Consider the following 25625-nt stretch of genomic DNA (forward strand, 5'->3'; position numbering starts at 1 on the left):
CAAAAAAAATCCAATCAACCAAACTAATGAATTGATTAGTCAAAAAATAAAAAATAGTCAATAGCATAAAGGGATTCAGTCTGTTGCTAAATGGAAAACATAAATCGTGGCACTCCCATTGGGACTAGTTCTGTCGATGAACGTGAACTCCAGACATCCAGTCTCATTGGCGTGCCAAAGTTTGTGTTTTCATTAAAATTCATAGAGACGAGAGATTAAGCAATGCTCTCCAAAACTAGGAGAGAGCCGTAGCTCGCATGCTTGACTGGTAAGGAAATGATAAAGGTAACTTTAATTAGCCGTATACAACGAGTCATAAAAGTAACAGAAATCAAGTAGTTTATCCAAGGTGTAAAAATTGCATGATCTCCGTCACAGGCGGCTTAGACGCGTTCAGTCGCAGGCAGCCTACAAGCGTTCAAGACCCTCCACATGAGAAATTAAATGCCACCAACGGGCAAGGAAATGACTGGAAACCATTTTTACATACAATTGGCACTCCTCAGATGATCAGGCATTATAAGAGTCCGGCCAATTGCATCAAGGCTCTCAAAAGTAACAGAAAACAAAAATACATCTATTAGGCAACACGGAAAAAAAACATATTACAATAGTTCTATTTCTACCCAATAACAAGATTAAGGAATAGGGGTGGAACAAATTCCGGCAGGATTTGCAATAATTACAATTCAAATTGCCAGGGCTGGGGAAACGTATCTACACATTAGGGACAAAAACAGATCCACAGTGGTAATGCAATACTGCCTTAATTGGTTCCTTCCTCAGCGTTTGAAAACAGAGTACAATCATCATCTGAATATGGCCCATCCATAGCACTAGATTCATCTGGCAGATTGTCAGGCAAAGTATTGGTATTGTCACAGCTGCCACTCATCTCTGCAACGGAATCTCCTATGGAGTACTCAGATAATGAAACCAGGCCCATGGTGGCAATTCTGTTTGCAATAGCATCAACGCCTCTGGTTCCTGAGTAAAGGCTCCAGCTTCCAGTGGTAAGCATACTCTTCTTATCAGTATTGGTTAAAACAGCGGGCAAGACATCCATAAATTGAGGATTGGTTTGGCTTGTACTACTGATGAGCAATCTCAGAGTCTCTCTCGCACCCTTCTCCACCGCAGAATCAGCAGTATTAGGGATCAGTGGGTTTACAAGTTTTGTATGCAAAGGTGGAATGGTGGTTGCAATAGTTGGTCCAGCACTCACTAGGTAGCCTTGACCTGAGGAACAAACATCAATGACTGGAATGTGAACAATCGGATCGCACATTAAAGGAGTGAAAGTTGGGATTTGCTGTGAACTTGGAATTGGCAACCGAACGAATTGGTCTGGCAGCAAAACAGGAAAATCCAGTGAGGGAAGGTCAGCCAAACTGAGAGGTGGTATAGGACTTAACAGGTTGGATGGCCTACTGGCAGATAAAAATGGAGGAAGGGGTGGCAGTAAAGGTGATTCAATAGATGAGGTTGAGATTTCTAAAGGTGTGGAAGGATATTGCAAAGTCGATGTACCTTGGGGGCACCAACAATAGTATGGAGAGAGAGGTGGACTTGACAAAACATGAGATACAGGGAGCTGAAACGGTGGCAAAGACAATCTACCAAGAGATTCAAGAACACTAGAGGGTAAAGGGCGGCAACTCTTAGCTTCCTGCAACTTCTCATTTTCAGATTGATTGCAAGAGACATCATTGCTGAGTGGCAATGCAACCATCATGTTATCAACTGCTGAAAGATGGCTGTCCACACGCCGCCTTAACTTTTCCTTGGCAGCACTCCTTAAAGAAGACAAGCTTCTGGGTAAGCCCTCTTTGAAGGAACTTGATCTTGGACTGAGGCTTCCCTGATAAGCTGAATATGTTTTTACTGCTTGATTGCCAACATGTCTGGTGCGCAGAGACTTTGTTGTGGAGGTTGAATCAGAGGTTTCGGGAGTGGTTGAGGAAGAGGCAGGAGAGCAAGCAGAAATTCCCTGGCCATTGCTTCCCACAAGGTAGGCACGAAGGTGAGTTGCAAAGCAATCAAGACGTGACTTGCTGATTCCAGTCAAATCAGCTATAGACGGTTTCCTCTTCAGTAAATCTTTCATCTATCATTGAAGAAAGAGGAAACATGCATTAGTAACCACTGAAAAGCATTTCAATGAACACACACAGACAGACTCATTAATGATAATATGGTAACTTCCTGAATCAAAAACTTCAAACTAACATTCATGTTCAGATTTATTGCAGGAGAACTTGGAGAGGGAAGTAAAGAGAAAGAAAAACTAGCTCATGCAAACCCGACTACAGTTGATGCAAAGTTGAGTTAATCATTTTTTCCTTGAGAAAATGTCCATGAAAATTATTTGCAGTATCTCGGCAATCATCATATATAAGTTTCAAAGCTAAATTAATTCTAACCATACGGTGCATATGTATGTGCATGCATTTCATCGCCCAAGAGGCTGTTGTATATACCTTTGCAAGCAATTCAATTCCCAGAAGCTTTGATTTCTCCGAGCACCAAAAGTAAAAAACTCTGCCATCTGACATCTTTAAGCTGAAAGATCGGCCAGAACTGTCAGCGGGGATCTCATTAACTTCAACAGCAGCACATTGGGTTTTACCACTTAGGGTGAATAGCCTTTCTGTATTACCATCATCACCGCTGAATGAGAGGCGCAGATCAGATGATGGCAACAGTGTAAGATTTAAATCCCCCCTGAAAGAACAAGGATAAATGGAACTGATTTAGAAATCTAAAAAAAAAAACTGCAACTAGAAACAGAAATACCCACTAAAAAGATCATAGTTAGCAGTGAATCTTTAAATGCACTATGCCAGCATATAAAGCTTATACTGAATTCTTAGTTTAATTGAGATGAGTCTGCAGAAGATCTGTACATACTAATGCTCATAATCAACAAGTTTGTGAGGCTAGACAATATAATATCATTATCACTGTTTACTAGATCTGCAGCCCTAGATGCCATAATTACAAATTCAAACTAACATTCACCATTTTGAAGGAATCAAACTTTATAATATGACTGCAATGGGCTCCACTCTAGCTGCCATTCATTAAATCACACACAACCTATCTGATTGCATTATGGATCAATTGCATACTCTTTCAACAGACACCCAGAAGCTAGCATATTATAGCTCATCTAGTAGATATTTGAGTTTGAATTACTTCCACCACAAGCTTGTCCAACGACACATGGTAATTGCTCCTCAATGAGGTCTATGGCTTTAACATTTCCATACATCAACAATAAATTTAATGAGTGCTCATTCTATATTCACTAATTTCTTCTCGCTTAAAACTATCTTGAAGTAGGATTGCTTGTGATGTTATTTTAAAAAAAATATCATCAGTTAAGGAACATCCTCAAGAATACCCTGAAATCATGCTCGAAGAAATTGTAGAGTTCATAGCCATAAACTAGAAAGGTCAACATAGAGAAATAGTAGCATGCATTAAAGAATATAATGACAAGTGATAAGAGAGTGCTTGCTGAACTCAATATTTCACAAGCAACCATTGTAAAGTAGCATGCAGATTACATCTTGAACTTAGCATGAGGAAGTTAAACTAATATGAGACTATTCACACTCAATTTCAAGTCGTTAAAATGCAATTCCCGTGTATTCAAAAAGCAGTAGCAAGTTGTGTACTCATATGTGAGAGATGAAACTACCTTTACTTCCTCATAATTCAGAGATCATAATAGAATACGCCCACTTTACCTACAAGTCAAAAGATATTTTTACTTGGAAGTGTGAACATTATCACCACAATAAACTCTACAATTTATTACAAAATATTGAAAATGAACTAAATACTAATGGAAACGCTCGAATGAAAAGTCAATTCCACAAGAAACCTATCCAAGTATGCACCAGAGAGATTATAGGAGGGGTATAGGATAGAAAATCTTTTTAATCAATAACCAACTTTACAAGGAACAGCCATTTAGACCAATTTTCACTTGGTTGCACTGCATCAACAGCAAAACCCAACTGTGCACAAAGTCAATTCTAGTGTCTCGATGACGCAGCCATGAAACAGCCATAGTCAACAGTCATTCGACAGCAGCCAGATATGCATGTGTATCATGTAGTCAAAAGAGCACTGTGATTTGAGTTCATTCCACTCGTATAGAACAGAAATTGCCCTCATATCAGATGGTAATCCAAAACGCTAAATCAAAATGAATAATGCACTTAAAGCACAAGATGACGCAAACAGTATGAATGATTGGATCAAATTACAATAGACAGTGAAAGAACCAACAAATAGGTTATCTCCTAACACACACAAGGGCTGTTCATTAATCAATTTAACATTTGGTCAACAGCACCAGATCACCCTTAATCACACACTTCACATAAATATATGCATAAAGCACAAAAAATATAAAGTGGCAGGTCAGAATATCAAGCTCATACAATTATATAAGACTATAAAATAGCACCAGTTAGAAAAATCAGAGTAAAAATTCAACAACATAAAACATAGAACCACTGCTACAGTATAGCACAAGGTAGAATTATAGCATTCAAAACAAAATGAGAAACACATGGGCATTCAGTTATCAGGGTTAAGTCATTATTTCCACCCAAAAAAACGTCAGTCAACACAAAAACGCAAGAACACAGCACATAAATATACAATCAAACTAAACACATCCACATAAAATCAATTACCTTATGGCAGTCGGGCACAGTAGAGTCCCCTGCTTGTTAATCTTCCCAGCACGAATCGAAACCAGTGGTATGCAGAAACACCTAGCTAGCATACCAACCTCCGACGGCTTAAAGTGCTATTCAGACCACACAAATAAAAACCAAATCAGCCAACTTAATTATAAAAGAACAAACATAAGAGATTCGATAATAAACAACATAGTTACCTGACTGAGATGCGCTAAGAGCCGATCCTCAGCCACACTACTGGAAGCATTCAATTTCAACAACGGCTTTAACCTCTCATCAGCTCTGCAAGCCCCAATGACCTGCATATCTAGCGCTTGCAGCCACTGCAAAACCCTGTCTTCACGATCGTTCCTTTGAAGCAACAAATCTCCGTCTCCTTGGTCCACTAGAATGTCCGTCAATCGCTCGGTTAAACTAATCTCACTCCGCTCTCTCGAAACCCTACCAGATCCAGCGGTTGAGGTTCCGCCAGCGTTCAAAATCGATGATGAGTCGTCGAAGTCGTTGCCGTTTGATTGTTCAACGCGATCTTCGTTGAATTCTTGTTTTTTAGAATTAGCCATCTGTCAAATTTTTCAGAATTAACAAAATCCAGATTCAAATTCGAAACCCTAATCTTCGATTTCTACTTAAAAGCGGACTCGGATTAAGAAAATTATTAAAAAGATGAAAGTTGTAAAGGTAAAGCAGAGACTTCGAGAAAGAAAATTGGGATGTAGCTTGAGGGGTAGAGAAAAAATCTGACGCAGAGGAGTCGTTGGGGTCATAAAAGAATGAGGAAACGTATGAACAGGGAAGATGGAGAGTGTTATATAACCTGCCTGGCGGATTCGAAAGTAGTTGTCCATTTCGATTTACGTTGCTTTTGTGTCCGCGTATGATTTTATAGGAGCCACGTCATTTTTTTCTTCCGGTGGGTCCCGCGGGATGTTGTGGGGAGGCCATGTCAACATCGTAGCCGACTTTTAGGTCTAGAGACGGGCCAAGTTCCCAATAGGATCTTGATTGCTAACGTGCGCGGGGATGAGGAGGTTAAGGAGGAACCGACAAAGGTACAAAATGAACGGTGTGATATCTGTTTGGTGAGGCGAGACCAATCAATCAAGCAGATATTATTTTGGCATTCTTTATTCCGGAAACCAACTAGAATACGAGAGGCAGTGTTTTTGGTAATGTAATGAGAGTGGTTTAAAAATTATTTTTAACTTTAAAAATATATATATATATATATAATTTTTAATATTTGTAATATTAATATATTCAAATCATTAAAAATATATATTTTTTAAAAATGTACCCAAAAGAAAAAACTATCAAAATTTTATTATAAAAACCTAAACAGCATAGGAAAAATACCGTGCACTGTTTTTTTATATGAATTATAATGATGAGATTATGTTTTGCCCTTCATAATGTCCTTTTTTTTAATTTTTAAATTGTTTAGTGGTGTTTCGGTCTTCTTGTATATTTTTTTTATCCAATGAAATTATTTTGCTACTCTTAAAAAAAAATAACTTTAGTCTAATAGCTTTTTGAAATTTTCCTTTTGTCATGCATGATGTGATTACTTTATTACCCCTGCAACAACAAAAATCAATAGGCTTGGCTCAGGAGTGATTTGATAATTTAATTAATTAAAAAAAGTTATTGATGTATTTGTAGAACGTGCCATGAGCCACCTCACTGTCTTTCGACGGCGCATACAATGGCTCCCGGTTAAGAAAAAACAGCTTTCTTAATGTTGTTCAGGGTTTACCTTCCTAAGTGAAGCAAGTGGGTGTTTTGGTGAATGGTGACAATTAACCTTTTTTTTTTTTTCATTTTTTTTCTCTTTCTAGTTTTTATGTTTGTCGTTTATATCTCATAACATCCCTTTTGATTTTGATTTTTTTATTTTTTATTTTTTATTTAAATTAATTTATAAAATTAATTTTTTCTTCGATCTCGTCTTTCATTATTATTTTTATTTCATATTTGACTTTTATTTTTTTTATTGTTATTTGTTTTACTTGTGATACTTTTTAATCTTACAATTTCACCCTTTCATTATATTTACATATCATATTTTATCCTCATTATTTTTATTGTTATTTTTAACCTTGACAAGTTTTTTAAATTTCATCATTTGACAATAAATTGAGTTTCTTGATTGACTCCTGATCTATGATTCAACAAGTTATGAATTTGATAGATTAACCAAAGTTTTGAAGATTCGTTTTGGTTCATTTTTTTACCTTTTTTAATTTTTTTTTAATTTCACCATTTAGCATTTAATTTAACCAGATATTGAGCTCTACATTTTTTTTTCTTTGTGTAGGATTTTTCAATGATTTAAAAAATAACTTGGGTTATCTCAAATCTTTTTATTTTTTGTTATTTGTTGGATTTAGCTTATTTTTAAATATTTTTTCTTAAATTAAATTAATTGCTTAATGTTTACTTTAAAAAATATATCATTTAGTATGTCACCATTTCTATTTTTTTTAATATTTATTAAAGGTCATAAAAAAATATTTGACCCGCAAGGTAATATGAGGCAAAAAATCATTTATTTAATTTTTTCTAAGCTCATATTTTTTTCCAGTTTCATCATTTAACATTAATTTATTTAAAAAATAGTCTTCATTTTTTTTTACTAGTTTCTGTAGGATGTTTTACTAATTTTAAAAATAACTCAAATTATTTTTTGTCCTTTTTATTTATCATTATTTGCTAGTTTTTTTAATCATATTACTAAATCGACCTGACTTAATGGATCTAGTTAGGTTAATGACCCAAGTCTCACGTTTTCCTTTATTTTTTAAGAACACTAACATTGCCTGAACATTGTTTTTACGTTATAAACAATTGGGTATGGGTTGTAGCATAGTACAAGTCACTGTTGTAGGTTTGCTCGAGTTGTTTTTTGTTTTATTTTTTTATTTGTTTTTTTTCATCTTAGACCTTCAATTGTTGGTTAATTAAAATTAAGCTTCCTAGTTTTTTTTAAAAAAATCTGGATTCCATGGGGTTATTATGGGCTTATGCCTCAAATGATGGGCTTCGTAAGTTAAACATGATTATCCCAAGTCGATCAATTCTATCATCGTTTCAATGTTTTTTTTAAAAAAAAATATCATCATCATCTCGATATTAATATTTTAAAATTTCATTCTATAGATTTTTTACTTTCTAGTATTTTTTTCATTTTTTTCAAGGTTTTTAAAAAATAATTTGACCTGCAAAGAAGCGCAGGTAAAAAAATTAGTGTGAACCGTGATTATAAAACTTGGCTCAGACTGATAGATTGATCCAAAACCTAGGAGTCGATGCCTTAACCGAATTTCAAATCATAAAAACTCAGGCTTGCAATTGATCCGATCAATCCTAGGCGACCAACCAGGTTAACCTATAACTGGGTGAAACTTTAAATTTTTTCATTTTTTAATAAATCCAGAAAAATATAAAAATAATTAATGAATACTTAGCTTAACATATATTGTTTTATAGCATGTATACACATAAATTTATTTTTAACTTTTCAATATAGGATAAATTGCACTATATATTTTTTTATAGTCTATATTCACATGCATTACCTCTTAATGTTTTGATGCGGGATAACTATATATGACTACATCCACATATATTATTTTTTATTTTTTTAACTTGAGATAACTACACTATATTTTACATTTCTTTTTTTTTATAGGCTAGATCCACATACTCTTTTTTTTTTAATTTCACTTTATATTTATTTTTTCACAATTCACATCCATATGAATTGCTTCTAAATTTTTTAACATTGAATAAATATATATAACCCATATTTATAATGATTGTTTTTTAAGTTTTTGATGTGAAATAATAATACTAAATCTTATATTTTTTTTATAGTTTACTTCTAAATGAATTGTTTCTTAACTTTTTAAAATGAAATAACTATACTACATTTCACTTTTTTTTATATAACCTACATTCTTATACATTATTTCAAAAATTTTCTATATAAAATATTAAAATCTTAAATATATTTATTTTATTTTTTTATATTAACCCGGTCATCTATTAAGTAACACTCTAAAAGGCGTGGGAAAACTACTGTAGCTTTCCCACGCCTTTCACTTTCCCATCTTTAATATATTATATTATTATAATTATATAATAATAATAATAATAATAATAATAATAATATATTATAATATATACTAAAATTTAAATGAAACGCTAAATTGTTTTTTTTAAATTTTTTTTGTTTTTTTAATGAATTTTTTTGTTTGATCCCGGGTTTGATGGGTTAGTCTGGTTTGACGAGTTAACCCGGATTTTTTTTCTTTTTAATTAATTTTTTACATTTAGTTTAGTTTGTTAATGTTAAATTTCTTTATATTTAATTATCATGCTTTCATGATACGTATCCCGGATTTGACGGGTTAACTTGGTTTAACGGGTTAACCCAGTTAATTTTGGGTAAACCCGTCAATTTTTTTTTCTATTTAGTTATCAAACTTTCATGACGTGAATCTCAAGTTTGACGGGTTAACTTGGTTTGAAGGGTTAACCCAATTAATTCAGATTTTTTTTCTTTTTCTTTATTAGTTTTTTTCTTCCTATTAGTTTTTTTCCCTTGTTTTTTCTTTTTAATTAATCTATTTAATTATCACACTTTTATGACATGACCTTATAGCCAGACCCACATCCAATGCTCTAGGGTCCGGTGTTGCAGTCAGGTTCACTTAAACTTAAGTCATGTAAGTTTAATGTTATTATTAATATTATAATTTATAAATAGTATTCTTGGGTCAAGCGTTGCAGCTAGACCCAAGGCTTTTGGGTATATATTTGCAGAAAGACCTAACACTTTTAGATCTTAGCATTTTTTGATTTTTTTATGCAAAAAAAAATAAAATTAACCCGTGGCGTATGCCTTTGTTTTTTTTTTTTTTCTTTTCCTTTTTAAACCTTTTACTTTGAATAGCACGGTGCAATCCACAATGAAAAAGCTTATGCCTTTAGTTTATTTTTTTTGTCTATAGTTTCTTAATATTAAATTTTTTCTGTTTAATTATCAGGCTTTCATGATACGGATCCCAGGTTTGATGGTTTAACCCAGTTGATTCAGATTTTTTTTTCTTTTTCTTCATTAGTTTTTTCCTTCCTGTAAGTATTTTTCTCTTTGCTTTTTCCTTTTAAATTAATCTTTTTTTAAAAAAATTTAGTTCATTAATATTAAATCTTTTTTCTATTTAGTTATCATACTTTCATGACACGAATCCCAGGTTTGACGGGTTAACCTGATTTGACGAGTTAACCCAATTGATTCATATTTTTTTTTCTTTTTTCTCATTAGCTTTTTTTCTTTCTGTTGGTTTTTTTTTTGTTTTTTTTCTTTTTAATTAATCTATTTAATTATCACACTTTATGACACGACCTTGCAGCCAGACCTATATCCAATGCTCTCAGCTTTGGTATTGCAGCCAAACCCACTTAAACTTGGGTCATGCAAGTTTAATGTTATTATTAATATTACAAATATTACTCTTTGGTCAGACGTTGCAACTAAACCTAAAACTTTTGGGTATAACTTTGCAGAAATACCAAACACTTTTAAATCTTAATTTTTTTTAATATTTTTTACGCAAAATAAATTGACCCACAACATCATGTGGTCATGTAACAAGAATAATCTAGAACACCTCCTTGAACAGCTCAACTCCCCGGGTTTAATATCTATATAATGAACGACATCCAAGTTATTGTGGGCCCCCCTGTAAATAATTTTGATATCGACTGTGGAGAGGATAGTACAATAGAATGACAAGAAATGGCATATTCTCATATGCTTTCCGAGCAGCGAAAGGTCATTATAACAGCACTGAACTTTCAAACGGAGTCACTTTAAAAACAATAACTACTACTCTCTCAAATACAATTTAAGAACTGGCTTGAGCTAATATCAAGTAAAGCAATGGGATGACTGGCTCACCGATACGAGATCAATTTCAATCAATTCAGAAGAACGCGACCTCATTCCGGGCTATGAATGAGGAAGCAAATCAACGCATCCAATTTTGCAGAAGTTTTGAACCCATAACACGAGGATCATAGGCCTTAAAGCACACCAACACACACTACTTGCCGAATGCCTAGGATTACAGTGAGGTATGAGGCGGCCACTTGGATATTTGTAGAACTATCAGAAAGCCTAAAATACCAAATACACAATTTCATCTGCCAACAATGATTTTTCTAGTGATGTAGATGGTTTTCTAAAGATAATGTCAAGCATAATCAATTAGTTTCGCTAAAAAAATTTCCAAGACAACAACCATAATTTCAATGATCATCTATGTCGAACCACAATATTGCCAAGGCACTATCTGTCTAACAATTCAACTGTCACATTCTGTTAAACAGGTAAATCACTTGCTCTTCTTTGGTTCTGCTGCATAATCATCAATCAGTGCTTCAACATCTTTCCAGAACAGGCCCTCCACCAAAACTCCATCCTTGGTGAACCTGAAACATTGTGGCATGTAATAAATATGGTGAAATACACAGTGCATTTCATAAACATGAACGATCTGAAATTTTTGAGAGAAGGGAGGGGGAGACCACTGGGTGATGCTTTTGGTAAACTGAACTGGTTTCCCGGCAGAAATTGATTTAGGATCTGCGCTAGCTATGCTAAGTGTGTACTCATCAGAAAATCTTGGCAATTTTGAAGAGACGACTAGACCAGTGCTGGTGTAAGATCCCTGTACAAAAGGTAGGATATTAGGTTAAGCAGCGAGAGGGGGTATTAAGGGGCAACAAGCAGGAGATAGATTGGCCAGCATTAGCACGAAATAATGAAACTTAAGCTGATGAAAATCACAAACAAGTATGATTTTATGGCAATCAATACACCTAAACCGTCTGACAAAATCCATAGACAAACATGAAAGCAAGAGCAAAGGGGTAGGCAAAATTTATCTGAATATGCATATTAAGAATGAAGCATGTAGTACAGTAACAGAATCTTACAACTATTTCAGGTCAGGAATTATAAAGGGCAACTTATGCAAAAAAATAATATGGTTTAAAAGGTTGCGTTTGAAAGTGTATTTAGGCTTAAAAAGCATTAATACAGTTTCTTGTAATTTGAATAGTTTTGATATGAAGATGTCAAAACCATCAAAAAGGACCCAAAAAAGAATCAAATTGATGCCTTTTCAACATAAACACACTTTTACAAAACCACCGACACCATATTACAAAACACACAATAGGATAAATAGATCGTGGAAAACAGTGAAGTCTAAGATACGGTGGTCAGTCATGAATTTATGCAACAAAACTGACAAGCATACCACCCGAGCTTGAATTTCAAATTCAGAAATACAGTGACTAGTCAATATGAAAGTCAAGAAGAATTCCAGTCCATAGCTCTCAATATTTTGAAACAAAAGAAAAGACTAACCCGCCTTCACATTTCTTTTTTAGCAGTGCAAGAGAAACTCAATGAAAGGAGAAGTCCAGCAGCACTTTAATGATTGTAGCAAATAATGGCTTTTATAGTTTTATTCCAGTGGCAAATTACATTAAAAGAAAAAGAAAAAGAAAAAAATAATACTAAGCAAAAAGTAAAAGGATTTTAGATGAAACGAGAAAAGGTGAGAACTTGCAGGATATTTTTCTCTTGTTTGGATGTACACAAGGAAAAAGAGACTGCCGTATCTTCCCCATATCTGGCTATTAGGTGGAGGGAAAGGTTTAATCATAATAGTAGAAATAAGTTACTCAGTTTTCAAAAGGGGAGAGTTCTAAACTCAAAATTGAAAAATTCACAAGAAAATTATAACAATTTCCCTTTCCTTAACACCCTGATTTTGAAAGTGAAAAATGTTACCCAGCAGACCCCACCCCAACCCTTCCTTGGTCTCTCCCTTCCTATCAAAAAGGCTCTCAAACAAGATTTATGAGTTCATCCTCCTCCCTTCTCTCCCCTAAAAATTCAACCCATGTAGACATATTGTAAGAGAGACAAAAGAAAAACATGAAGTGTAAAGAAGAATTGCAGTCTGAAATACACACTCCTCACAGTGACAGAAAAAGGTGAAAACCCTCAAAAAATGCCTATGAACTCATCAAGGTGGAGAAGGAAGCAATGCATGTAACCAGAAAGAGCGGGGTTGTGTACCAAAACAACCCAAAAGACAGAGACAGCCAGTGTTGGAATGCTTAGCAAAAACGACAAATGAGTAGTATGCGTAGCTGGTATCAAAAAACTTACAAACATGCATACAGACATATCAACAAAGATGAAGGGGAAAGAAGTCGCATGAATATCTGCAGGGACATCGACTAAAAATTATAATAACTGCTTCTAAACTTAGTACAAAGAAGAAGTGGATCCAAAGTTGACCATTTGACACAAGGGAACAAAAACACTAGCTTTTCAGGTTCAACTTGGTAGGAAGAAGGGGGAAACTTTTGCTTAGCTCAAATTCCAAAGTCTAATCCAGCCCAAGGTCAAGAGATGTTTTTGCTGATAGTGATGGAACCATGGACACCACAAAAAAAGAGTTCCTTTATGATGGCAGGGGTGGTGTTGATTGAATATTGTGCCAAAAATAAGTATTGAACTTGTATCTGTACATCTAAATATTATCCCATGCTAACCAGCCATTACATGATGCAAAATAGACATTAAATACCAACATCTAAATATCTGCAGAACCACATGTGAATTTTCATGTAATAATTGCAGCTATTGTAACAAAAAGGATAGAAGATAGAGGTTTACCTTGGGTGGATAAGTAACTAAGATAGCATTCTTCTCTTTTAAGTGGACGATCAGCTGCAACAATCCATTGAAGACTATATACTTGCCAGGGTCAAGGATTAAACAAATCAGATTTTAACATGTTACCAATCAATTCCTTTCAAACACAACCACGCATTTGTTTGCCATAAAAATTAAAATAAGAACTTTTAAACCAGTGATTTTCAGGGAACAGTAGTAAAAGATACACCCTATAGGCATACGAGGGTAATGCTTATTTTCACAAAACGGTGCTTCTCGAAATCTCTTTCTGAAAAATCCCATCCATTGAATGAGTGGATCCCAAAAATCCAATGGCTGAGATTCATAGAAAAGTGATGGTGGGAGGATTATCAATAAGATTGAAATTTAGTTTAAAACATCCACTTTCACAAACATTAAGAATATGCTAACCAATAATTCACCCCGTTATTGTTTAATTTTCATTTAAGAAAGGAGTTTGAGATTGTAAATCTCGCAATTCACGCCACCCTCGTTTAAAAAATTAACAAAAACTCAACCCCAACTAGACCAGACAGAGGCACTGGAGAGCATAAATCAGCAAAGAATTTATTTCATTGAACAATAAAAAGAAAACACCAATTTTTTCAACTATCAAACCTGAGAAACATAAATTACTGAATTTCACAACTCCATTCCACACAATTGTAAGCCACCAAACACAAATAAAAAAAAATCAAACTAAAGTATAATAAAATCACTGATTAAAAAGGATATAATACGATGCATCCGATCAAAAAGTCCCGATTCTGAGGGAACTTCTTGTTGTAAAACTGAGCAAGAAGCGCAATCACTATAATAATTGTCCCCAAGAACAACCTTATATTGCTCATCCTCACATCTTCTACATGTCCACGACTTATAACAATCTACAACTCAAAAATAAAACAACGCCAATTAACAAATTGAAATCGATTATTCTATGGAGAGGAGGTTTAGGGTTTTTGTTTAGTGGGTTACCTCGGAGACGGATTCGTCCAGAATGTGCTTGATTGAGTGGTGATCTAAGAGATTTGCCTTCTTTGCGTTCTTGTTTGCCATTTCCGTTTTCTTTTCTTGCATTTTTCGTCAGCGAGTGAGAGACAGATGAATTTGGTTTTTTTTTTAAGCGTGTTTGTCTTCGTGAGAAGTAGAGGATTATGATCGTAAAGAGTGCTTAAATGTTCGGAAATGTTATTTTTTAATTTTTTTTGAAATATATTAAAATAATATTTTTTAAATTTATTTTTAATATTAGAATAATTTAAAAAAATATATAAAAAAGTGATTTAAAGCTAAAAGTAAATAAAAATATGGTTGTATGCAATGCTAAACGAGTATAAATCTTTAATTTTGCTTGGTGCGTCAGACATACTTGATATGATTTACAAAAAGTAAAACGATATTGTGTTGATATTCTTGATTGTGAACTTTTTTTTCTTTAGACAAATGTTTGTTGATTTGTTTTCGATCAAGTTTACATTTCATGAAATCAAAACGGTGAAACGGAAATAATGTGGTGTTTGCTGGGAAGTTAAAAAAAATAAAAAACTTACTTGTAATATTATTATATTAAAATAATTTAAAAAATATATATAAAAAGTAATTTAAAACTAAAAATAAATAAAAATATGGTTGGATGCGATGCTTAACAGGTATAAATCTATACTTTGTCTTGTGCTTCTGACATGCTTGATTACGTTGATTTGTTTTTTATCAAGTTTACATTTTATAAGAGTAAATTGCTAATAAAAATAGGAAACAATTAATTAAATTATCAATAATGATTGATGAGGTAAAAAATAAATGCTTATTTGATGTGTATTTTGAGACAAAAATAAGAGGTGGTAAAAAGTATTGTTTGGAAGTTAAATTTTACACTTCACGTTTGAATGACGAAATTTATCCTCTAAAAACACGACTTTGATATAAGGTTAAAAAAGAGAGTGAATTTTAAATAGAATAATTTTTGCAAAAATATATTTTTGGTTAGGGATCTTTGACATAGCAGAAGGATTATACGAATTTGGATATATCTTCTGTATATTTTTTATATATAAAAATTAATTTTAAAATTATTACTGTAATGAATTTAGTTTTATATTTATATCTTTTTTGCTAAATATATTTATATTTCTATTGTCCTTTAATTTTATATTGGGAGAATAAACAAATGCTAATGTAGAACACCTCCACTAGGGATCTCAAATGACTTTAGAGCGAAAAAGAGTTAAAATGCCTTAAATTAAAAGGATGTTCAATAAAAACGATTAAAAATAATTTTTTCTGAAGAAAAGATATAGAACAAGTAAAATAGTTAAAAATTTCAACTTTTGATTAAATTAAAAAAAAATTATAACAAACTTTTGATACAAGTAAAAAATTATTTATAACCAAACATCTATGACTCTTTCACGAGTCAAGAGCTAAAAAACAACTTAAATCATTTTGCAAAAATCATATCAAACAAACCTAAAATTCAAGTTTATAAACTTGCCTATATTATGGATTATTTTCAATGATGATGGGTGAAGCTAGCAGCATTCCCCTCCCCTCTTGTGGTTTCAATAACTTATGTAGTAATGCTAACATCCAGCTAAATGAAAATTTGACTACATCAAAGAAACAATCATAAGGAGAAGGAATGTAATGACGAGGCTCCATTCAGGGAGGCCTTGTTTTCCTTGTACTAGTGCCACCCTTGGTCAGCAAAAATGGAGCACCCTGACAAGTTCTTCCTTAATCATGAACAGAACAGCGGCGGCAAGAACACTTTGCACAATTTTCATGCTCATGCCTTTATAGAACCCATGGAACCCTTCATAGCGAATCATCTTAAGGATAGCGTCCAATGTACCTAGATAAAGGGGAAAGAATGAAACAATGATCATCAAGATGAATCTGAGAAACTTTTAAAATTAATGGAAATGCAGTGTTCTCAAGCATAGATGGTAAAAGAACTCAGGGCACAATATTTGTCACTATCCACCACATGTTGGCACTCGGCACAGCATCCCAGCCAAAAATCGCTATGGATATAACAATTTTGACCTTGCACAGTTTATCAAATAAGTCCATCACGTAAAAGGCTTTGCCAATTGATAAGGTAGTTGGAGCATGTTAGTTCCATAATTTATTAGGTAATTAAAATTCAAAAAAATAGTACAAACCTTCATAGTGATGTCTTTTGTCTCCAGTTGTAATTTGTTTTGCTAGAAGCCTCGACTGAAAATACAAAGGAATCAGTAAGGAAAAAAGAGCAGTCCCCTACGAATAAAAGTTGGTTATCTACTTGACGAGCACAAATTTTTTGGAACAAATGAAAGGACATTTGGCTTTTTGCCGACCAAATATGTGATTCTATCATTTACTTTTTTGTCTTCATATTTGTTTTTCTCCTCTCCCCATGTCACAATTGAATTCTAAGAAAAGGGTCGATATAAAATTACTTGTAGAAGCTCTCTGCTTCTAGCTTTCTGATAACTTCCATTGCCTGACACAACAATTGATGAATCCACATTAAACTTTTAGTTACTGTGTGTCTAAGTCACGGGGTAATTATTAGTTTTGGTGAGTGAAGGAAGGGAGCATTTTGTGAGTTCACTCGCAAACCCTCACAGTAAATCAGTTTTCAAGTCTGTGTAGCATTAGCATCCCATTATAACATTTCATTTACCTTTACCACTAGAAGAGGATATGTTACAACAGTAGCTCCAAGCTTTGCTAAAGCTCCAAGAAGAAATATCTGGCAAAAAACCAGGCAATTTATTCAGCTATTAAATCAAGCTACTAAAAAGGGAAGGATGCAAAACAATTATGTGATTGTTGAAATAACAGCTTGGGAATATGAAACAAATAAGAAGTAGGGAGATCGAGAACCAGGGAAAACAAAAGGAAAGCTAACCTCCAAAGCACTAACTCCGGTGTCACCCTGCTTAACCAAGACACACTTTGTCTTCAACTTCTTCAACATAGTTTCATACAGCATGAATTGTATTGAAGGGTTGCTGACCTGCAAGTAGCAGGGCAATCAGTGATAATCATCAACGGATTTAAGAACTAATTATTACATACCATGATTAATGTTGGGAAAACACCTTTCCAAAAGCCCCAAATTCCTGCTTCATCATAGAGTTCTTGAGTCTGTAAACATTATCTTCATTAAAGAAAACACAAAGGCAAAACTCTTGCATTATGCCTCCCATCAATAAGGTAGAACATATTTAAACCACAAATATGTGTAGTAAAGTGATATGACAAAGTCATCCTTTTTTGTGAGTTATCGCAATTATCACATACATGTAAATAAAATAAAATTACAGTGACACTATGAATCAATAAAGACGTTTATTGATGACATTATTTAAAAAAAAAATTCCTTAATCACCAGCAGCCCAACAAATGCTGCTTTTTAAAGCTCGGAGAGAAAAGCACATATATAATTTCTCTTGCTAGTCCAATTATTCAATAACTTTACATGATGATGGCATTCTCAAGACTTGAACCTATGCTTTTGTAGTTGAAATCTAAGACTTTCACCAATTCATTAACAGATAAACCCGCCCCTTCATTATCCTTTTTATTACTTCAGTTTCAGAATTACAGCATTGCATATGCTTGTGTAGCTATCCACCACCAGAGACTATGATTATTTAGTTATGTGCTCATGCAATAAGGCAATATAAATCTAGTAGAAAGAGTTTCCACCTAATTTATTAACTTCAACTGCACTTTGATAGTATTAGAGTACAATAGTAAGTTCTTCGAGTTTCAGATGAGTAAATAAAATAGAGCCATAAATTGCCATTTAACTGCACCTACCGCGTGGCCAGTTCCATATGGATGAGGTTCTATTGGATCTAATACTTTCTCAGCTGGGGCAATGGATGAGTGACTAAGCTGAGACTTCTTTGAGTTCTTCCTATGAGTCTGCAACACAAAAGTAGTTTAAATTTCAAATATCAAACTAAGTAGAGCAACAAACTTGCTTATCATTGAGTTTTATATTTGTATACCTGTTTTATAAACAGTCACATTTACATGTACAACATATAGGTACTAAACAGAGAAAAAAGAGTGAACGGTTTAAGAACGAAGACTTGACTAAGCAGCGGATGGCAAGCTTTGTGTTATTTCCATGCTATGAAGCATATTTAGACAATCAGTGTGGAGATTAAGACTTCGTAGTTCACTATAACATTTAAGATTGAAACTGAAGATGTCAGCTAGCTCTTTACCTGCATACGTGTGACAACTACCCATATGGGATTTGTCAGCAGCACATTTGTACCACTACACAAAGAAAGCATCAAACAAGAAATCATCAGAGTCACAATGAGCAAAGAGTTTAAATAAAAACATGGATCATAGGGCAAATGAAATTCGTGCTAACTTGTTTTCATATTGCAATCCAGTACAAGAGCTTTTAAAGCCATCGCTATAACTGTTATAGGCAGTGAATTACAATTGAAGAAACCCTGACAAAATTTGACCTAAGCATGTACACAATACTTATCAGACACAGACATGAGCTGTGCGATTGAGAATTACTGCCCCCCCATGATTGAATGAAGTGGGCATGGCACAGTTGCAAATGATAACAACCTTGCAGCCGTTCACAGTAACATTGCAATGCTATCATTGTAATAGGCAATGTATTAGAATTGAAGAAACCCTTCAAAATAAAAATTGGCCTCAGCATGTACAACACTTATCAAACACAGATATAAGCTGGCATGATTGAAAATGATTGTCCCTTACGATTGACTGGGGTGAACATGATGCATAGTTGCAGCTGGTACAACCCTGTGGACCATAAATGCTTTTATAGTTCACGGGTACAATGAAATGGTTTCATACAGACTTTATGAACAAAGTAAATTACCCAGCTAAGGCAGCCACCACAAGAGATGACAACATCCCAACTGATCCATCACCAATTCCATTCATCTTCTGTTCACGAGCTATAGCTTCAGCTCTATCCCTGAATACTTGATAGAAATAATAGTAAACACCCTGTATCATAAAAATGAAAGCAAGTAAGAGATCACAAAACAATGCAAAAGAAGTGTTGAAAATTATGCAAGCCAAAATGATCAAATGCGTAACTTATCAGGCGGTGCTAAAAATCTCAACCTACAAAAAATAGAAGACACATATTAAATGTCCAAAAACAATATTATTGCACCCAGACAAACACGCATGTACTAACAGGATTTTGATTTTAAGTCGTTAAATTTTCTTTAAAACAATTTTCTTTTCTATTCACTGGAGTTTTCGGTGTATAGCAATCAGTCCTAGAAAAAAATCTAACACGGGTCATGCTTTATGGATTGACTGTGGTTATTAGAATTTAGAACTATAACATGGGAGTAGCAGAGAGAGATGTACAGTAAGTCACAGACTCACAGCATTGAATGCACATTTTTCAGTGTCCAGGGGAGCACACACCATTTTCATTGAGAATCACAACGCTTTATCTCTAACTGAACTATGCCAGCAGATACAACAATTTGCAAATCTCTGCGTGTCATGCCTAACTTTATTTCTATTATCATATTAAACAAATTGCAGTCCAACCTATTATAAACTCCCAAACTCTGGCTTCTAATTTCTATTTCCACCACATTTTTGGCAACGAAACAAATTAAAAAAAAAATGAAACTATTTAATCCATGCTAACAAGAAAAACGAAAGTTCAAAAAGAAATTAAGATGCTAAAATGGCTTCACCTGAGAACAAGCTGTGCCTACTACTGATGGCGCTAATCCGCTATACAATCGTCCCCATCCTTCATTCTTGATAACCCACATATCATTCAATCGAAAAACTAAAAATCAAAACTAGAATCTTAAAGCTCTAATAATATAAGAAATAACTTCATCAAAATTTTGAAGACAGTGAAAGCTAAATAATAAATTACAGAGATGAAAAGAGAAAAAAATCGAGCACAGAACCTGACACATTTGCTCAATAGTTCCATGCTTCCTCTTCTGCCTTTTCACATCACGCTCCGTTTGTTGCCGAGTATTTACCTGCACATATCAAATCATTGATAATTAACAGCGAAAGTTAACAAAAACAATTCTCTTGGAAAAACAAAAACAAAATTCAAAGGAGCATAATAGATCGTGAGATGTACAGTTAGAAGAGGATATGTGATAAGCTGAGCTATGATCCCGCCGCCGGCTCCGGCGAGTCCATTTATCAAAGCGTCTGACATGTCAATCTAATAGGGGAAATTTTCTTTAGTTTCCCGGGAAAGTGCAGAGGAAGGAAAATGAAAGAAAGAGAGATCATCTAAATTTGGGAGAGAAAAAGGGAGAACGAGTGAGTGTACGAAAGAGGCGTGTATGTTTTTTATCTTTATTTTTATCTTTATCTTTATCTTAAGAAGGAGATATTTGTTAAAAACGACATACTGATCTCCGTCTTCGGTATAGAAAGCAGCTCGCAAATGCTTAAAGGGGATGCTGCCCCGCGCCATCAAAGGCTGCCCATGTTTTGTTTCCTATTCTGTTTTGGAAAAGCAAACGAGCAACGACGGTTTTGGTTGTTGAGACCATGGCTTTTTACCGTTTTGTCCTCCTTTTATGTGCTCCTATCCTGTCTGAATTACAGAGTATATCCAGTGGCTTTTTACCGTTTGTCTGAATTACGGAATTTATCCTTCGATTTTTTTTTCTCTCTTTTGGGGACTTTATCCTTTTAAAATTATTGAATCAATGATTGCGTGTCTTAAGTCACTTGGGAAGTCTTTGACAATGTCGTGAAAATGCTATTTATTAAAATTTTATTTTTTATTTAAAATTAGTTTTTTATATTTTTTTGTTATTTAATTTGATGTGTCAATTTTAAAAAATAAAAAATAATATTTTTATATATCTCCAATTAAAAAACATTTTTATTTTTCTTATTTTTCACGTCATGGGAGAAAAAAGATGCATTGATGTGGTATTTGAGAAGAGAAATTAATGAATCCATGTTTAATAAAAACCTTTATGTTGATTTTTTTATAATATATATGTTATTGATTATTTTAGAGATAATGACTGGAAAAATAAATAAATAAATGTCATGGTTTTAACAATCAATGTCTATATTTTTTTTCAACGATTATTTAAAGTCTAGCAATGAACTTCTTTATGGATGTCAATTAAAGTACTTGTTGAATGATGACATGTCATATTTTGACTAGATTTGTTTCACAAATTTTATTTTGTCAGATTGATAGAAGGTGATTTTGGAGTATTTTTCCCTTATATTTTTTTTTCAATCTCTTTAACATTTCCAGAAATTTTAATTAGTAATTGTCTTGGAATTTAATATACATAAAAAATTATATTATTTTAGGGGTGATTGCTACTTAAAGAGGAAACCAATTTCCATCTTAATCTTTTTTATATATAATAATATCTTCAATTATGTTAAAAAATGTTGTTTTGATTTTTTTCATGTCTATTTCTTTCCATGTAGTAAATACCAATAGTTTTTATATATATTCTAATCTCTTTAATCTCCCTCGTAATTACATTACATTGTAAGAAGTAACCATGTGGGTAAAGGAAGACCTTGGTTGATGTTAAAATAGTCAGAAATTATGTTATTGATTATTTTTTAAAATACAAAAATAAACATTCAATATATCTAAAATTGGCTCACGGTATTGGTCCACATCCATTGCCAATTAATGGACTGTTAACAATAAACAAGGGAACCCTGAGGGGTGTAGTGTAACTCAATTGGTCAGATTCTAGGTTTGCTCTTTAGAAATTACCAGTTCAAGTTTTGCAAACTTCAGGGCTACTGGAGGCTTATATGATCATTAACTTCAGGACTTGTAACATTAGTCGAGATACGTGTAAACTGTCATATTTAACATGAAATAACTTACACTCGTGTGGATTGGAAAGTGCAAGAATGAGGAGAACGTGTTGCAAGTAAATTCCGAACGTGTTACAAGATTGTTTTTTTAAAAAAAAAACTTAATTTTTTAGTGTTTTTATATTAATATTAAAAATTTTAAAAAAATATTATTTTAATATATTTTCAAACGAAAAGTATTTTAAAAAATAACTTTAGGCTATAAATGTGTTTGATAACTCGTGCAATATGGTTTTGAAAAAATAAATTTTAATTAAAAATTAATTAAAATAATTTTTTTTATTATTTAAAAATATCTAAAAAAAAGTATTAATTTAATATTTTAAAAAAATAAAATTTAATTTTTTTTTAAAAAAACAATTGAATCATAAAAACCAAACACCCTTTAAAGAACAAGAGTATAAAAGCCAGAGAGAAAGAAAGAAAGAAAAAAGCAACCCACGGTCAAGAACTCGACTGTGCATCCCTGTTGAGGCATACTGGAACTTTAGATTGAATTTATTGGCAATAATTTTATAGGCTGTAGAAGTACACACTAGATTTGAACTTATAAGCAATTATTGGTGTGTAATGTTGTTTTTTTGCGTTCAGTCGAATTATTCAAGACGATTCACGTTGCGATAAGGTTTTTTATTTTTTTAAGTTTAATGTGGATGTTTGGGCCAGCTTGCGCATACCTCGACTAATTCCACGGGTCTTGAAATTAACGATTATATAAGCATCTAGTGGTCATCATATGAATAACCACAGGGCTTGAACTTGAAACCACAGAGAAAACAAATCTCTTAGTTTCAAGTTTTTATTATTGGGCCATCTAATTGGTTATTACGGTTTTAATTTATATACATAATGTTTGTGGCATGGATACTGTAGAGAATCAAGTTACCGTTACTAAAATCCAGGCAGAATATCAGGAAGATAAGAGAAATCTTAGCGGCAGATCAGGAGCCTAATAACGAGGAAGATAAGATCCTTAGCTGTAGCAAGTTATTGAATTTGTATTCTTTGAAATAGAAATAAGTTATATCTATATCTATATCTATATTTATAGCTATATAAATATTAAGAATTATTATTTTTAATTTGGATCGATTTTTATTAAAAAAAAACATATCTGTTTGATATAAAAGAATATAAGAAAAACATTGAGATTATTCTCAATACTCTGTCTCTAAGCTCGATTTTGTGCTTCGATTTTTTTTTTTACCTTTTGTTTCCAGCATTTTTTTGTTTGTTTTATACATAGTAATTAACTAGTATTTAATCAAGTAGTTAATAATCTTCAATATTTCAAAATTAATAAATATTGGTTATTTTAGTTTAGGTGTATCAGATCATGGATTTCAATTAGATTATTTTTTATTAATAAAAAAATACGTGGAATGTTTTGATAACTTCTCCTCGTCTACTTTTTTTTTTTTTTTTTATGATATTTGTGTCCATACTCCAATTCATATTTTTATATTTTTAAGTAAGCAATTTCGATAGTTTATTGGAGAAGTCATTTATCATAAACTTTCCAGGACACGCTAAAATGAAAAAGAAAATCAAGGACGAGAATAAAGTGTAACTATTGTCATCTATGGAGTAAACAAAATAAAAAATTAAAGGTTTGTTGAAGAAAAGAGGACAAGTGAGACGAGGTAAGTAGATAAAATGACCCGACAAAATTGTTTTATGGAACAGGGGAAAAATGTAAACTTTTCCTAGTTAAAAACCCGGTCCGGCTTGGTGGGTTGATTTGAAACCCGAAACTAGAACTGGTTAGGGTTTATAAAAAAATAAGGGTAGTTAAAAATTTAGCCAATCCAGTCAAAAACCTAGTTCTAAATTATTGATTATTTTTTAATTTTTTATCAAAATAATATTATTTTAATTTATAAAAAAAATAAAATTAACATAGATGTTTAGATCAAAATTTAGACCACCACAGGTTTACAAACATTGGAAAAGGTTAATTTTACATCTATTAACTCAAAGTTGTCTGTAATAACAAAAATAAAGACGCAGGGTCTGAACTGACCTCCTAATACAAATACAAGGGCCAAGATAATGTTTTTCCACGCGTAAAAGTCCTCCGTAGTTTTCCTTTCCTCTTCCCTCTCACCATATCCAATACTCGCAGCGCACGTTAGCATCACCAACAATGGCCACCTCTCGCCCTCCTCCACCAGTACCTCTCGATCTCGACCTCACAATAATCTCTGCAAAACACCTCAAAAACGTAAACTGGAAAACTGGAGACCTCAAACCATACGCAGTCTTCTGGGTCGACCCGAGCCGAAGACTCTCAACAAAATCCGACGAATCCGGTTCGACCCGACCCGTCTGGAACGAGCGATTCACGCTCCCTCTCACCTTCGCTCTTCGCGACTCCTTCCTTACCCTAGAAATCTTCCATTCCAAGCCAAGCGAAACCCCCAAACCCCTCGTTGGCACTCTCCGGGTCGCATTAAAAGATTTATCCGACCCCGATGACTCAAACCGGGTCCGAACTCTTGAACTGACCCGACCCTCTGGTCGCCCTCAGGGTAAAATCAGAATCAAACTCGGTGTGCGAGAAAGACCGTTTTCTCCTCATCCACCGCCGCAGCCAGTTTACGGAATTACCGCTCCACAGAGCTATTATTACAGTGGCGCCGCCATACCACCACCTCCTGACTATAGGCGCCTGTCTATGGCGCTTCCAGCGTCGCTTTCTCCCCCTCCCCCACCCGCACCGCATTATGGTCCCTACCACGACGCCTACCCTCCTCCGTATTATCCAGGATATCACTCCTCTGCGCCGCCGCCACCCACGCAGCCAAGGCCCTTTTTGGATCGGACGATGGGTAGTTACGGCAGTGGGCCCTCTGCGCCGGTTGATTATGGTAGTTATGATACTCAGAGGGAGAGGCATAAAGGAGGGAAGAGTATGGGGTTTGGAACGGGATTGGCTGTGGGTGCCGTTGCTGGGGCTCTAGGTGGACTTGCATTGGAAGAGGGATTGAAACACGAGGATGAGAAAATCGCAGAGAAAGTGGAGAATGATCTCGCTACGCGTGACGATTATAGTGATTATCGTGCTGATTACGGATGTTAAATTGTGGTTTGGTGAGGAGTTATTTACCGTGTTTAGTTTGTCATTCCACGGGTTTATATATGTATAATCTATGGTTAATCTGGGTGCTCCTGCTCGAGATTTCAACATTTTATTGGAAGGAATAAAATCTACTTTTATCTGCTTTGCTGCA

At 33.8% G+C, this 25625-nt stretch overlaps 5 protein-coding genes across 14 annotated transcripts in view; 2 read left to right on the forward strand and 3 right to left on the reverse strand.

Moving 5' to 3' along the window:
* LOC7494468 (60S ribosomal protein L35a-1) overlaps positions 1–25625 on the forward strand; it is a 100575-nt gene that overhangs the window by 72908 nt on the left and 2042 nt on the right. The window lies entirely within an intron of this gene.
* LOC7488003 (uncharacterized) lies at positions 557–5512 on the reverse strand. Its single transcript, XM_002312105.4, has 4 exons — positions 4922–5512; positions 4716–4831; positions 2481–2724; positions 557–2107 (listed from the first exon to the last, which is right to left on the reverse strand). The coding sequence occupies exons 1-4, from the start codon at positions 5285–5287 to the stop codon at positions 767–769; spliced, it is 2067 nt and encodes a 688-aa protein (XP_002312141.4). The 5' UTR covers positions 5288–5512; the 3' UTR covers positions 557–766.
* Positions 10929–14679, reverse strand: LOC7488004 (signal peptidase complex subunit 2). 2 transcript variants are annotated; one of them, XM_024607220.2, is made up of 5 exons: positions 14491–14678; positions 14248–14399; positions 13492–13573; positions 11319–11461; positions 10929–11222 (listed from the first exon to the last, which is right to left on the reverse strand). In XM_024607220.2, exons 1-5 carry the CDS (start codon positions 14590–14592, stop codon positions 11126–11128), a joined length of 576 nt encoding a protein of 191 aa, XP_024462988.1. In that variant the 5' UTR covers positions 14593–14678; the 3' UTR covers positions 10929–11125. The 2 variants fall into 2 exon arrangements, with proteins under 2 accessions (XP_024462988.1, XP_024462987.1); XM_024607219.2 differs by having other exon boundaries at positions 10929–11461; positions 14491–14679.
* On the reverse strand, positions 15937–21022 carry LOC7488005 (peroxisomal nicotinamide adenine dinucleotide carrier-like). 9 transcript variants are annotated; one of them, XM_052454854.1, is made up of 12 exons: positions 20651–21012; positions 20466–20543; positions 20241–20306; positions 19394–19524; positions 19270–19314; positions 18747–18801; positions 18331–18438; positions 17584–17652; positions 17414–17521; positions 17186–17254; positions 16680–16734; positions 15937–16366 (listed from the first exon to the last, which is right to left on the reverse strand). In XM_052454854.1, exons 1-12 carry the CDS (start codon positions 20729–20731, stop codon positions 16215–16217), a joined length of 1017 nt encoding a protein of 338 aa, XP_052310814.1. In that variant the 5' UTR covers positions 20732–21012; the 3' UTR covers positions 15937–16214. The 9 variants fall into 9 exon arrangements, with proteins under 9 accessions (XP_052310814.1, XP_052310818.1, XP_052310816.1 ...); XM_052454858.1 differs by having other exon boundaries at positions 20241–20338; positions 20651–20721; XM_052454856.1 differs by lacking the exon at positions 20241–20306.
* On the forward strand, positions 24360–25625 carry LOC7488006 (protein SRC2 homolog). The gene has a single exon (XM_002311168.4). The coding sequence runs from the start codon at positions 24539–24541 to the stop codon at positions 25472–25474; it is 936 nt and encodes a 311-aa protein (XP_002311204.1). The 5' UTR covers positions 24360–24538; the 3' UTR covers positions 25475–25625.

The sequence above is a fragment of the Populus trichocarpa genome, chromosome 8 (genome assembly GCF_000002775.5).
Source record: "Populus trichocarpa isolate Nisqually-1 chromosome 8, P.trichocarpa_v4.1, whole genome shotgun sequence".
Classification (NCBI taxonomy): domain Eukaryota; kingdom Viridiplantae; phylum Streptophyta; class Magnoliopsida; order Malpighiales; family Salicaceae; genus Populus; species Populus trichocarpa.